Source organism: Crocodylus porosus, unplaced genomic scaffold (genome assembly GCF_001723895.1).
Source record: "Crocodylus porosus isolate Cpor-Errol unplaced genomic scaffold, CroPor_comp1, whole genome shotgun sequence".
NCBI lineage: Eukaryota > Metazoa > Chordata > Crocodylia > Crocodylidae > Crocodylus > Crocodylus porosus.
Window position 1 is genome coordinate 42,260,075 of NW_017728951.1, and position 12,540 is coordinate 42,272,614.

At 38.7% G+C, this 12,540-nt stretch overlaps 1 protein-coding gene across 4 annotated transcripts in view; it reads left to right on the forward strand.

The window, feature by feature from the left end:
- KAT6B (lysine acetyltransferase 6B) overlaps positions 1-9,808 on the forward strand; it is a 216,345-nt gene extending 206,537 nt beyond the window's left edge. For all 4 annotated transcript variants that reach the window (XM_019555897.1, XM_019555898.1, XM_019555899.1 and 1 more), the window contains exons 15-18: positions 258-417; positions 1,011-1,277; positions 2,655-2,958; positions 6,010-9,808. In XM_019555897.1, coding sequence (XP_019411442.1) covers positions 258-417; positions 1,011-1,277; positions 2,655-2,958; positions 6,010-8,495 — 3,217 coding nt within the window. In that variant the 3' untranslated portion in view covers positions 8,496-9,808. The remainder of the gene's footprint in view (positions 1-257; positions 418-1,010; positions 1,278-2,654; positions 2,959-6,009) is intronic.
- The last annotated feature ends 2,732 nt before the right edge of the window (positions 9,809-12,540 follow it).

Genomic DNA, 12,540 nt, shown 5'->3' on the forward strand with positions numbered 1-12,540 from the left:
CCTTGTAAATTGTTGTGGGTTTTTTTGTTTGTTTTGTTGTTTGTTTTGGGGGGAGGGGACGGAAGATGAGGTGAGCAGCTGTGTGTTAAATCTCCTACGTGTATTTAAGGTACATTAGCCTCCATATGTGGTTGGCTGTATACTCATTTACTTATTTGTACCAAAGTCATTTCTCAAAAGATGCAACTTTTTTAAAAGATCATTGTAGCTTTATTTTGATCCTTTTTCTGAAAATGAAAATATTTATTGAATTGTAGATTTGTGATCATTAGAAGGGAAAAATTGATCTTGAGCCATATGGAGAAACTAAAAGCTAATCCACGTGTCAATGAAGTAGATCCTGAAAGTTTGAGATGGACTCCCCTGTTAGTTTCTAATGCTGCAGTTTCTGAAGAAGAGAGAGAAGCTGAAAAAGAGGTAATGATAGCAGATATTCTTTAAATCCTTGATTTTTCAGGAGTAATCTATCTTAAACAATACATTGTTAACATATAGTCTAACACAATTAAGGAGCAGTAATTTACTGAAATTCAAAAAATTTGGCAGTTGCACAGTAAGACCTGGTAAGTTTTAGCAAATTAATGTGAAAAACTTAAAACATGTCTCACTTGTCATGAAGCTGTATTTATCACTCTTAAAGTAGTCTGAGAGCATGTAATCAGATCAAATTTGGTGCAGAGCTCAAAGGCTGCAATGTCAATCGATTCTTTGTGTTTATGAACTTGCTCAAAGTGATCCATGTCAGTGGGCATGTAATGTAGTGCTAAAGGACTTAAATCAATTCGCTGCATCATTAATAGTGCTAAATATCCCATGAAATGCAATCTTCTTTGGTTTGTTATCCTAACTGTTGTAAAGGAGCTACTAGATGATTCAGCTGAAATGTTGTTGCTTGGTTAGCCAGCAGTGCTAATAAGGGTTGACTTACTGTAACTCTTTAGCTGAACTTAAAGGATATGGCCAAATAAATACTGTTTCAATGACCCATTACTTTAACCTCAACCCTTCAGGCTGAGCGTCTGATGGAGCAAGCTAGCTGCTGGGAAAAGGAAGAGCAAGAAATATTCTCCACAAGAGCTAATAATAGGCAATCACCTGCAAAAGTGCAATCTAAAAATAAATATTTGCGATCTCCAGAGAGTGTGGCGGTGGTGGGGGATCGAGGGCAATCCACAGAACAATCTAAAGAAAGCAGCGAGGATGATGAAGGGGAGGAGAATCATCCAAGTTCACCTCCCCGACTGACAAAACCACAATCACTGGCCATGAAAAGAAAGGTATGTTATTTTAGCTGTTAGGTTTAAAGCTGATCAGGGCCCCTTACAAATCAAATCATTGTCACCAATATAATGTTAAAAAAATTGAAGTGTTAAATGTTCACAAGAATCTGGGTTTTTTTAATCTAAATTTTGTTTGGGGCACTGGGTCCCTACCACATTTCCTAATTGTTTTCCCTTTTTTCTGGTGGTGTTGGCTTTTTGTGTTTTCCATATTGTTAGGAAAAAACAGATAGCACTAAACGGTAGACACTGGCTTTATTTTTAGACTAATGACTGCCCTCTGCTGCTTGACATCAGTATTGTTCCACTAGCTTAGCTGGTTTGTCAGTTCTTACTTGTTTTATTTTGTTTTTCCTTTAAGAGGAATCAATATATTATGGGTTTCTCCTCTGATAAGATTGAAGGGGGAGAAGGCCTTGAACAAGATGTTTAAGGAGTTAATGTATTTAAGAAAAAAAAGTGAGGTTTTGGTTTTTTTGGAGTTCTGTTTTTTTTCAAGTTGACATTGCTTAGTTTTTAAAACAGTTGCAAGTCACTGAACTAGGGTGTTAATAGATTTTCAGTGAATTAAAAGGATCAGGTTCAATGTTTAAATTAAGAACCCCAAAATGCTAAACTACTTGTTTTGATGCATGTACTAAGATAGCTTTAGGAAAAGTTAGTAGTTCTGACTGTGCTCTTGTGTATATTTTTGATATAGAAAATACTATAATGAATGTGTATTCTTAAGTAATGTAACTAGTTAACAATTTAAAGTAATGTGGATACTGAACCCCATCTTTCCTATAAGAACAGACATTCTTTAGTGTATTGTGAGTACTTACTTGAAGCTTGTGATATGCACTATTTTTTCCTAGCTATTTAATAGTCTACCATTTTATGCTTGCTTGCTTATGGATATATTGCGTCTTAATTTTCCAGGACCCTGAAGTCTAAAAGCACAAGCTATACATTTGCTTCCTGTAAATGATAGTAGTGAAAAGATGAATGGAATTATAAGCATGCAACCAGGTGTTCATATGTGTAAATATTTTATGTTCTGCTGCTGTGAATTTTATTGAGCAAGAATAAAAGCTGAAAACCACCATAAAATATAGATAGTAATTTTAGTTCTTAATTTTTACTTGTAGAAAAAAAAGGGGGAGAAAAATGAGGTGCCTGCTGTCTTATGTAGTATTTCTTAATTGTTTGGATTCTGTGTAAAACAGTCAAAACTAACTTTAAAAGTAACATAAGTCAGCTTTTGAATTGATAAATATATTAGTCTACCAGAAACTCACTTCACAAAAGTTCAGTCATTCTGTATATACTTGGCCAACTAGCTCCTTCTTTATTCTTACTATAGTTCATTACATTTTCGGAATTATTTTTCAGAGACCTTTCATCTTAAAAAAGAAAAGGGGCCGCAAACGCAGAAGGATTAATAGCAGTGTTACAACAGAGACAATTTCTGAAACCACAGAGGTGTTGAATGAGCCATTTGATAACTCTGATGAAGAGCGGCCTATGCCACAGCTGGAACCTACTTGTGAGATAGATGGAGAAGATGATGAGTTAAAACCTGCCATTAGAAAAGTGTTCCAGTACCATCCTGGTAGGCAGAAGCAGGATGAAGAGGAAGAGCAGGACAAGGAGGACAAAGAGAGCCATGATTGTAACAGCGATGATCTGTGTAAAAGTACGTAGAAAACCGTTTTACATGTAGGTTTAAACGAACATGTCACTTTGCCCCTCAGGACAATCTTTTGTCTTTTAGTAATAACCCTTGCAGGCTTGTGTCTAGTTTTACAGAGCTTTTTAAATGTTTATATTTCAAGATCAAATTAACATGGATTTTTAGTAGCGTTCCATCCCTCTGAGATGGTGTTCATACTGTTAGTCCCACCTGATCTATTGGCATTATACCACAATTGGAAGCATTATACCACGATCTTTCCATCCCTAGCCCCACTCTTGTGTCCTCCCCCACGCCTCCCACCACAAATGTAACACTTTTTTCCTTGCTGTCCCTATGACTCCCTCTACACATTACACACAGCATGCAATTAACTGGTTAATTGTGCAGTTAACTTGAGACCAGCTATACGAGCAAAGTTGCTATTGCACAATAAAAAGCTCCAACCAGCTATAAAGTTAGACCTTAAAACTTTGTACTGTCTTTATAGCTGGTTGCCATCAAGCTTTAATTTGCACATGTATCAGGGTCTTCCCTTCAGTTGGGAGCCTGGCAGCTGACAGGGCTCCCAGCCACAGGGTTACAACCCCTGAGTCCTGGGGATCATGGCTGCCATGATTCCCAAAGGCTTGGGGGTTCATGAAACCCCTGGGCCCACACAGGGCTCTGAGTCCTAACTGCACCTCACCCGCATCTGGGACTGAGAGTCCTGCAGCTCGTGGGGCTCTGGATCCCAGCTGCGTCTCACATGAGCTGCTGTGTCTCAGGTTTCAGGCTGAATGTAGCCTCTGCAGCTGGGAGTCCCTCAGCTCAGGGGCTTCCAGCCGTAGGTGCCTGCTTCTTTCAGATGCAGGGGAAATCCAGGATCGGGCTCCCCCTACACCAGCAATAAGGCACAATTGGTTCTAATGTGGGATCCACACAATCACACCTCCTGCCATGCCATTGGCATGCATTATATCCTATCGCACCTTTACCTGCATGTGGAGAAGGGGCTTATCTTATTCTTCTCATTCAGTAGATTAATTCCCATTTAAGACAAAACTATCAGGTTTTATTTCAGTTTGGGACATTTCAGCCCTGGTCATTGCGGGGAGATGGGGAAGTAGAGTGGGGCATGGCACAAAAGGCTCATCCCCTTCCTGTCAGGGAAATACTGGTGGGTTCTTGCTCTCTGTGTTGTCTTTCCTGTATTCTTTGCCAACAAAAAGAAGATCTGTAATTCATACAGCTCTTCTCTTTTTATTCTGCATTTTATTAATGCATTTATAAGAACTATTGAAATTTGCCTTGTGCCCTAGGAACGGTATGTCTTCTTCACTTGGGCTTGTCAGTTCTGAATTTCTATATTAGTAATCTTGGAGACTACGCTTACTTCCTTGACAAGCACTCAGAAACTGCCCTTCCCATCTTTCAAAATAACTCAGGATTGTTCAAGCATGGGAACTGGTGCCAACTTCTTAGGCTCTTAGATTGATTTATACCAAGATGTTTTGGCTCTAAAAATGCTGCATTTCCCTAAAATCTTCAGAACCATTTATTTAACATGCTTGTTCAAAGCTGCTCATCCAGCTCTGTTTCAAGAACATTTCCTGGTGGGAAAACTTAGAAATGTGTAGTGAATCCACTAATGAGCAGTTCTGGGAGACTCCTTACTCTCTGAACTCTTAAGTGAAAATTTGAGTTTAATTCCAAATCCTGAATGAGTTGTGGATTCCTGCATCACGCTCCTTATCTTTAGAAGCTGCTGGTGTCTCTTTGGTGTCCTGAGAATTAATAGTTTAGCGGATGTGGCAGGAAGTTTCGTTTTCTGGTGCCCAGCTAAGAGTTAATCTGTCAGTGCCTGGTACAGGCTATTTTTTTTTATTGGCAAGCTGCTTAGGGTTGTAACATACTAGCAATACATTTAAGCAGTACAGTTCCTAGTGTGAATAGTAAGGTTATATTCTTTTAACTATACTGATATAGCATTTTCCTGAGTCACTTTTTCACATTAGCCAGCTGTTAGGATGTTGAGAGGGAACCTTTTTCACAGGAGAACACAAAAGTATAATGCTTTTCCTAAACAGGCTTTTAAAGACACCCACATACATTTACCAATACGTTTGTCCTTTTTTTATCTTTGTCGTTTTTTGCTCCCTCAGTGTTTGTCATGGATTGAATTAACGTGCATTTTCTGTGTATACTTCATTTTTTTAAATTCTATTTCAGAATATGTTTTGGCCAGTAATCTCCTGTGTAGATTTATACTGAAAGACCTTCTCAGAGGAAAAGAAAAATTTTCCTTTTTCAGTATTGGAGCTATAATGTACATTTAATGTTCAACCTCTGTTACTATCTAGTTTTTGAGGACTTTTGTATATCTATCAGCTGCATCATTAGTAATAACAAAAGAAGTAAGGGCATAGTTTGTGTTCCACCTCTATATAATGAGAAATGGTATCCCTTTTCTATAGGAACATGTTGCTGTATAGAAGGGTGGATGTTTGCGTAAACTCACAGTGAAGTTAGGTTTTTTTGCAAGTTGTAGAAATAAGCTTTGCAAATTTTGTGGTTTTCAATTTTACTCTACAAATTATCTCTTGATTATATTTCTCTGTGTTATAAGTGCCACAGAGTGAGGAAACACTTGTTAGCAATCAAAGGCTTATACAGAATGTTTGTAGTAGTTTAACAATGTTTGTTGAAAACACTTTCGAGAAATAACAAATAGGATTTTCAATGTATATATGGTGATTATGAGGCTGACTGTTAGAAAGCTGCAAATCAGGTATTGAACTTGATTTATTACACCTGGTATATTCTGATACATAAAATATTCTTGTGCTTTATCTCAAAGTAGGAAGCTGTGTGTCTGTATACCAGATATGGTTAGATTGAAGGTACCTGTTCATTATCAGTTTGGCATTTTTTATGCATGAAGTTTTTAATGTGAAAGTATATTGAGTTTATAGATTAACTTTGTATTTACCTGTTGCGTAGGTTAAGGATTGGTTTTTGCAAGCTAAGACTCTTTTTTTTTTCTTCTTTTTCTCTGTTCTCTGCTTACTAAAGACAACATGGAGGATGCAGCTGTTTTGGAAGAAAGCACTAAAGACAATCCTGAACCCTTGAGGTGCAAACAGGGCTGGCCCAAAGGAGTGAAGCGTGGTCCATCTAAATGGAGACAAAACAAAGAAAGAAAGCCTGGTTTTAAACTTAATTTGTACACTCCCCCTGAGACTCCTATGGAGCCTGACTACCAAGTTACAGTAGAGGAACAAAAAGAAGAGGCTGAAGACAAAGTCTGCCAAGTTCCTCCTGTTGCAGAAGAGGAGAATAAAGAGCTTGTTAAGGTCACTCAGCCTCAGGATGTGTTGACAGAGCCAGAACCCGAGCCTCCAAATCCACCTAGTGAGCCTTTTGAAAAGATGGAGAATGAGGATATGAAAGTAGAGGAAGAGGACAAGAATGTGGAAGAAGAAGAAGAAAAGGTCAGTGTAAAAGATCAAGAGAAAGACCAACTAGAAGAAACATTAATACAGAAAGAAGAGTCTGAGCAGTTGGATGATCGTGAGGAGGAAGAGGAGGAAGAGGAGGAGCCCTCTCACAATGAGGATCATGATGCAGATGATGAAGATGATAGCCACATGGGTTCCACCGAAGTGGAGAAAGAGGAGTTACCAGGGGAAGCCTTCAAAGAAATGCTAGAGAATCAGGAGTCTTTTTTAGATGTAAATGTTCAAACTAGTAATTCAAACCAGGAGGACTTAATAAACTGTGGTGTTGACCTTGCAGCCGACTGTGAAGGTAACCACAAGGAGCTTACTGCAGATCCAGAGCCTGTGCCTGAATCTGATGATGATCATACCGATAATAACCAGGACCAAAAGGACAGCGAAGAATTAAATTCTGGTTTCAAAGAAGAAAATACTGAAACTATGGAAATTGATTCAGAGACAGTACAAGCAGTTCAGTCTCTAACCCAAGAAGCAAGTGAACAGGAAGATGCATTTCAGGACTGTGCAGAGACACAAGAAGCATGCAGGAGCTTGCAGAACTATACCCATACTGACCAAAGTCCACAAATGACCACGTTGGATGATTGCCAACAGTCTGACCACAGCAGCCCAGTCTCATCTGTCCATTCCCATCCTAGCCAGTCAGTTCGTTCTGTCAATAGTCCAAATGTTGCTCCATTGGAGAACAGTTATGCGCAAATTAGCCCAGATCAAAGTGCCATCTCTGTACCCTCATTACAAAATATGGAAACAAGCCCAATGATGGATGTTCCATCAGTTTCTGATCACTCACAGCAAGTTGTAGACAGCGGGTTTAGTGATCTAGGTAGCATTGAGAGCACAACAGAAAACTATGAAAACCCAAGCAGTTATGATTCTACAATGGGTAGTAGTATCTGTGGAAACAGCTCTTCACAGAACAGTTGCTCATACAGCAACCTTACATCTAGCAACCTAACACAGAGTAGTTGTGCAGTGACCCAGCAAATGTCTAATATTAATGGAAGCTGCAGTATGATGCAACAAACCAACATCAGCTCTCCGCCTACATGTAATGTAAAATCTCCTCAAGGTTGTGTTGTGGAAAGGCCCCCAAGCAGCAACCAGCAGTTATCTCAGTGCAGCATGGCTGCTAATTTCACACCACCTATGCAGTTAACTGAAATCCCAGAGACTGGCAGTGCCAACATTGGCTTGTATGAAAGGATGGGTCAGAGTGAATTTGGAGCAGGGCACTACCCGCAGCCATCTGCCACCTTCAGCCTTGCCAAACTACAACAGTTAACTAACACACTAATGGATCATTCATTGCCTTACAGTCATTCAGCTGCTGTAACTTCCTATGCAAACAGTGCCTCTTTGTCCACGCCCTTAAGTAACACAGGGCTTGTTCAGCTTTCTCAGTCTCCACACGCTGTTCCTGGGGGACCCCAAGCGCAGGCTACTATGACCCCACCCCCTAACCTTACTCCTCCTCCCATGAATTTGCCACCGCCCCTTTTGCAACGTAACATGGCTGCATCAAATATTGGAATATCCCATACCCAAAGACTGCAAACGCAGATGGCTGGCAAAGGCCACGTGTCTGTGAGAACCAAATCTACACCTCTACCACCAGCCGCCACAGCCCATCAGCCACAAATCTATGGGCGTGCTTCACAGACTGTGGCCATGCAAGGACCAGCACGGACCTTAACAATGCAGCGTGGTATGAATATGAGTGTAAACCTGATGCCAGCCCCCGCTTATAATGTTAATTCAGTGAACATGAATATGAACACTCTAAATGCTATGAACGGATACAGTATGTCTCAGCCCATGATGAACAGTGGATATCATAGTAATCATGGGTACATGAATCAAACACCCCAGTACCCTATGCAGATGCAAATGGGAATGATGGGAACTCAGCCATATGCACAGCAACCAATGCAGACAACACCCCATAGTAACATGATGTACACTCCTCCAGGACATCATGGCTACATGAATACTGGCATGTCTAAGCAGTCTCTCAATGGATCCTACATGAGAAGGTAGGCTCTGTGGAGAGACAGATAACCGAACTGGCATATTGGATTGATCTGCACAGATATCTTTTGGAGAGTACGATTTCAAAACCAGCAATTGGTGTGAATGCAAAAACATTTGTTGGCACCATTTAAAAGCTGTATGCAGCAGAAAGCCTTATACAACTTTTTCTTTTTTCTTTTTCTTTTTCTTTTTGTACCTCCTTTATTATTTTTTACTTTTTGTTATTGTTTTTATTTTGTTTTGGGTTTTTGTTTGATTTTTGGTTTTTTTGGGGGTGGGATTGGGCTTTTTTATTTTTAATCGAAGTTATCTGGAAAGGAAGAACTCTTTCTATGAACTGCAATTACACAGCCGCTGATGGTTCAGAGCCATTTTATGTGCCTGCTCCCATTAAAATGTGGATAAATAGACTCCAAAACTATCAGACTTAGTACTGGACCCTGAGCTTTCTCTCTCCTTTCCCCCACATGTAAATGCCTTTTAGCATTTCATTTATTGTATTATTTTGTTTCTTAAGGTGACACTTCCGCATGCCGCTAATGTCTTTGTTAGTGACAGTGCATTTTGTAGTACTGTACAAGTGTTGTGCTTAACAGTAAGCCATTTCTTAAGTTTTTTGCCTTGATTAGGTTACCCTAGTTGAAGGGTAAAAAAACAGAACTATATTTTTGTTAATTATAAAACTTGTAAAAATAAAAAGCAGTAAAAGCTATTCACTTTTTGTTTAGTTCAAAGGGTTTTATTGCTAAATGTTTGGTGTAAAGTTGAGACTCTTTTCCATTTTCTTTGGGTGAGGTGGAGAAAAAGGCAGCTTTCTGTTTTATAAATGCAGATTTTTGTTGACTGAAGCATATCTCAGTGTTTATTTGTTAAGTTTTGAAACATTTTCATATATGTCCAAATACTTGGCAGAATTTAAAAAAAAATAGTGAATTTGGTGTAAAGTTGCTATTTTATGGAAATGCCTCTAACTTTACATTTTCATTCCATCTGTAGATTTTTCTATCTTTATAAAATATTGGAGTTATTTTTTAAGGAAAAAATAGAGCAGTAGCGTGTGAATAGCTCTAACTAAGCTTACAGATCGCATGTAAAAAGGCAAAAGTTATTTGTGTCTGTTTATATTGCTTCCTTTTTGTAGCCTTTGTACCTGTACAGAGTGACTGTAAGGGCCGAGCAGAAGAGGCTTGATACATGTATAAAATAGGACCCAGTGACACTCTTGTATTTATCTGTTATCTTTTTAGTCAGTCACTTAAAAAAAACAAAAAACAAGCTGTACATTTTAACATAAAATAAATTATGATGAGCCATTTTTAGCCTCTTGTGTCTTGTCATAATCTGATGTTGCGTGGGGAATTTGCTGCTGAATTCTAGTGTTTGCTACATAATCTAAAGCCCATTAAAGGCAATGAGATTTGAATTAACCCATTGGAGTTTCCATTGTATTGGTTACAATTCAAAACCATGTCCATTTGTGGAAAAAAACACATCTAAGATTATTTTTAAAATAATATTAATAAAACAATATTGGATAAATAGATATTTGATGCATTAGAGGATTGTCAATATATAATGTAGGCAAAGCACTTTTGTTTTAAAAAGTGTTACTTAGATAAAAGGCTCATTATATGGTGGTTCTGCTGAGTTATCTCGGAACATTAAATATCCTGTTTTCTTTTTGACAGTTATCTTCAGCTACTGTTAGAAGGTAACCAGATTCTCAGGTGAAGTAACTTCAGCACTGAAATTTCTTCCCAGCTGTGTTCTGGCAATACTGAATTTTAAAAATGGATACAGTTGTTTCTTAAATGTAGCTGTCATGAAGAATATATGCCAAGCCTAGGTCAGATGCATGTGAAAAAAAGCCACCAAAAAGGCAACCTCAGGAGAATTTTTTAACGTGTTCCTACACTTAAGGCTGATCTGAATATACTGACTCTTTGATAAATATTTATTTATTATTGTAATTATATTGTAATTAATCCTAATGGGAAAAGTGTATGTAAAGATATAGATGAGGATCTAAATGCTCAACAGACAGAGATATCTGTGTATTATAAAACTTGTAATTCAATTCAGTTAAGAGACCTGCAAGCTCTTACACACAAATAACTTTACGGATCCATGTTCCATTTGATTTTGATGGAACTAATCATGTCCAGTTACTTCCATATCTGAGTGTGTACCTGCACATCAAGGTTTTGCCTGCCTTGTGGGAGATTAAATTATTGGGCATAATAATATGCAGTGAAGCCCTGATTCTACAGACTTACACGTGTTTAACTTCATGTGCTGTGAATAGTGCTTTTGAATCCAGCAAGGCTTTTGCAGTGCATAAAGTAAGAATATGTGCAAGTCTTTGCAGGATTAGCATCTGTCATTGTATTTTTGCCATAAGCTTCCATTCATCTTTATTTTGGGGGAAATGAAAAGGAGGATTGAAGAGAACATTGTGCTCTTTTCAATGTGTGGTGTGAGATGAACAGAGTTCTAGTGAGTGTGCATGTGGCTGGAATGCTGCACCTTTGTTCATTAGCCGATTGCACATTGAAATAGAAGCAGCATCATGTATAACCTTATTTTGTACAGTTATATTAAATCAAAAAGGAAGACAGCTGGGCCTTATCCACTGCTGTGTTACTCCAGCTTCATAGTGCTGTAACACACTGGCACATCAAGCCCAATTCTTGTTATTTCAGCATGTGGTGCTCCAGCACTGAGCATGCTGACTCCAACATATTGCTAGAGCTGTTCATTGCAATGTGTGGTTAAAAATGGCGTGGAAAATGATGTGCTGTGTGTATGCAGGGAATGATTTCCAAAATCTTTATTTCAAGACCAAATTTCTTTCAACAAGACAAATCCTTTTGACATTTTTTTTTTAGTCCATGGCACCTCTGAAGTGTATTTCTGTGCTGAGCACTGTTTTATAAGAAGACACCTTCTTCTCAACAGATCTGTTCCGTGTGTATATTTATCCTTCCCTCTGCTCACTTTGATCACAAAGCTTTTGCTGTCATTACCTGTGCAAAACCATCATAAAACAGAGATGTTCTTCTCCCATCTACTGCATCAACAGAATTATTTGCTCAGTTACAGTCAGCTGTAGCTGGACACACTTGAGTTTTCAAAGATGCTATTGTGGCCATAATTGAAAGAATGAGGTTGCACCGGTGCAAATGGAGGGCATTGTTTGGTCAGCAGAAACCTTTCTGTTTTTACTAGCTATGGGAAAAAGTCTGACTGCTGACTGACCTGGTGGAGAATGCTACTGTTTAGGCCATGTTTATAATACAAGCATTTGCCAGTGTGGTTATATTGGTTTGGTATAATGTAATGTAATCCCATTCAGTGTGACTCTGCCTGCAAAGGCCCCTAATTAGGTGCTGCTATATTTGCAAAACTGGGCTTTTTTGCTTGCATAGTTTGTTTTCATAGGGCTGTGGAGGGGAACGGGCAGTGGGGCAGGAAGCTGGAAGCACAGTTTTGCTGGTATAATCTGCGTTCACACCCAAATTGTTTTCCTAGCCTATCCCAATCAGTGAAACACTCCTAACATGGACCTGGGCAGAGGTGAAGAGTTCTCATATAAATCCATGCACCCCAATGCCTTCACACATTTAATTTTTATCAGTAGATCAGACATCTACCAATCACATAGACTGATACAAATATCTATAGGAAGTTGTATATAAGAGGATGGTGGCAATGGAGCATTTAAAAATAACCGAGCAGTCTGGCATAATAGCCAAAGGGGTCACCTACAACTGTACAAAACTGTACAGAATTGCACTTCAAGGATATAATAATAGACAGTTGAGGCATGAAACTTCTTTTGATGGACTGTTTGTATACAAAGGAAGCATGCCCTTTTTGTGACTATTAAGCCTATTATACCAAGTGTGAGTGACTGGATGTCACAGGTATCTGGGGACTACTTTGTTGTTACTACAAATGAAGTCCAGATATTCAGTGATCCAAAGCTGTTGCCAAGGCAGTAATGGTGAGAAGTCTGTACTTAATGAGGAGGATGGGGTTTTATTTCCTG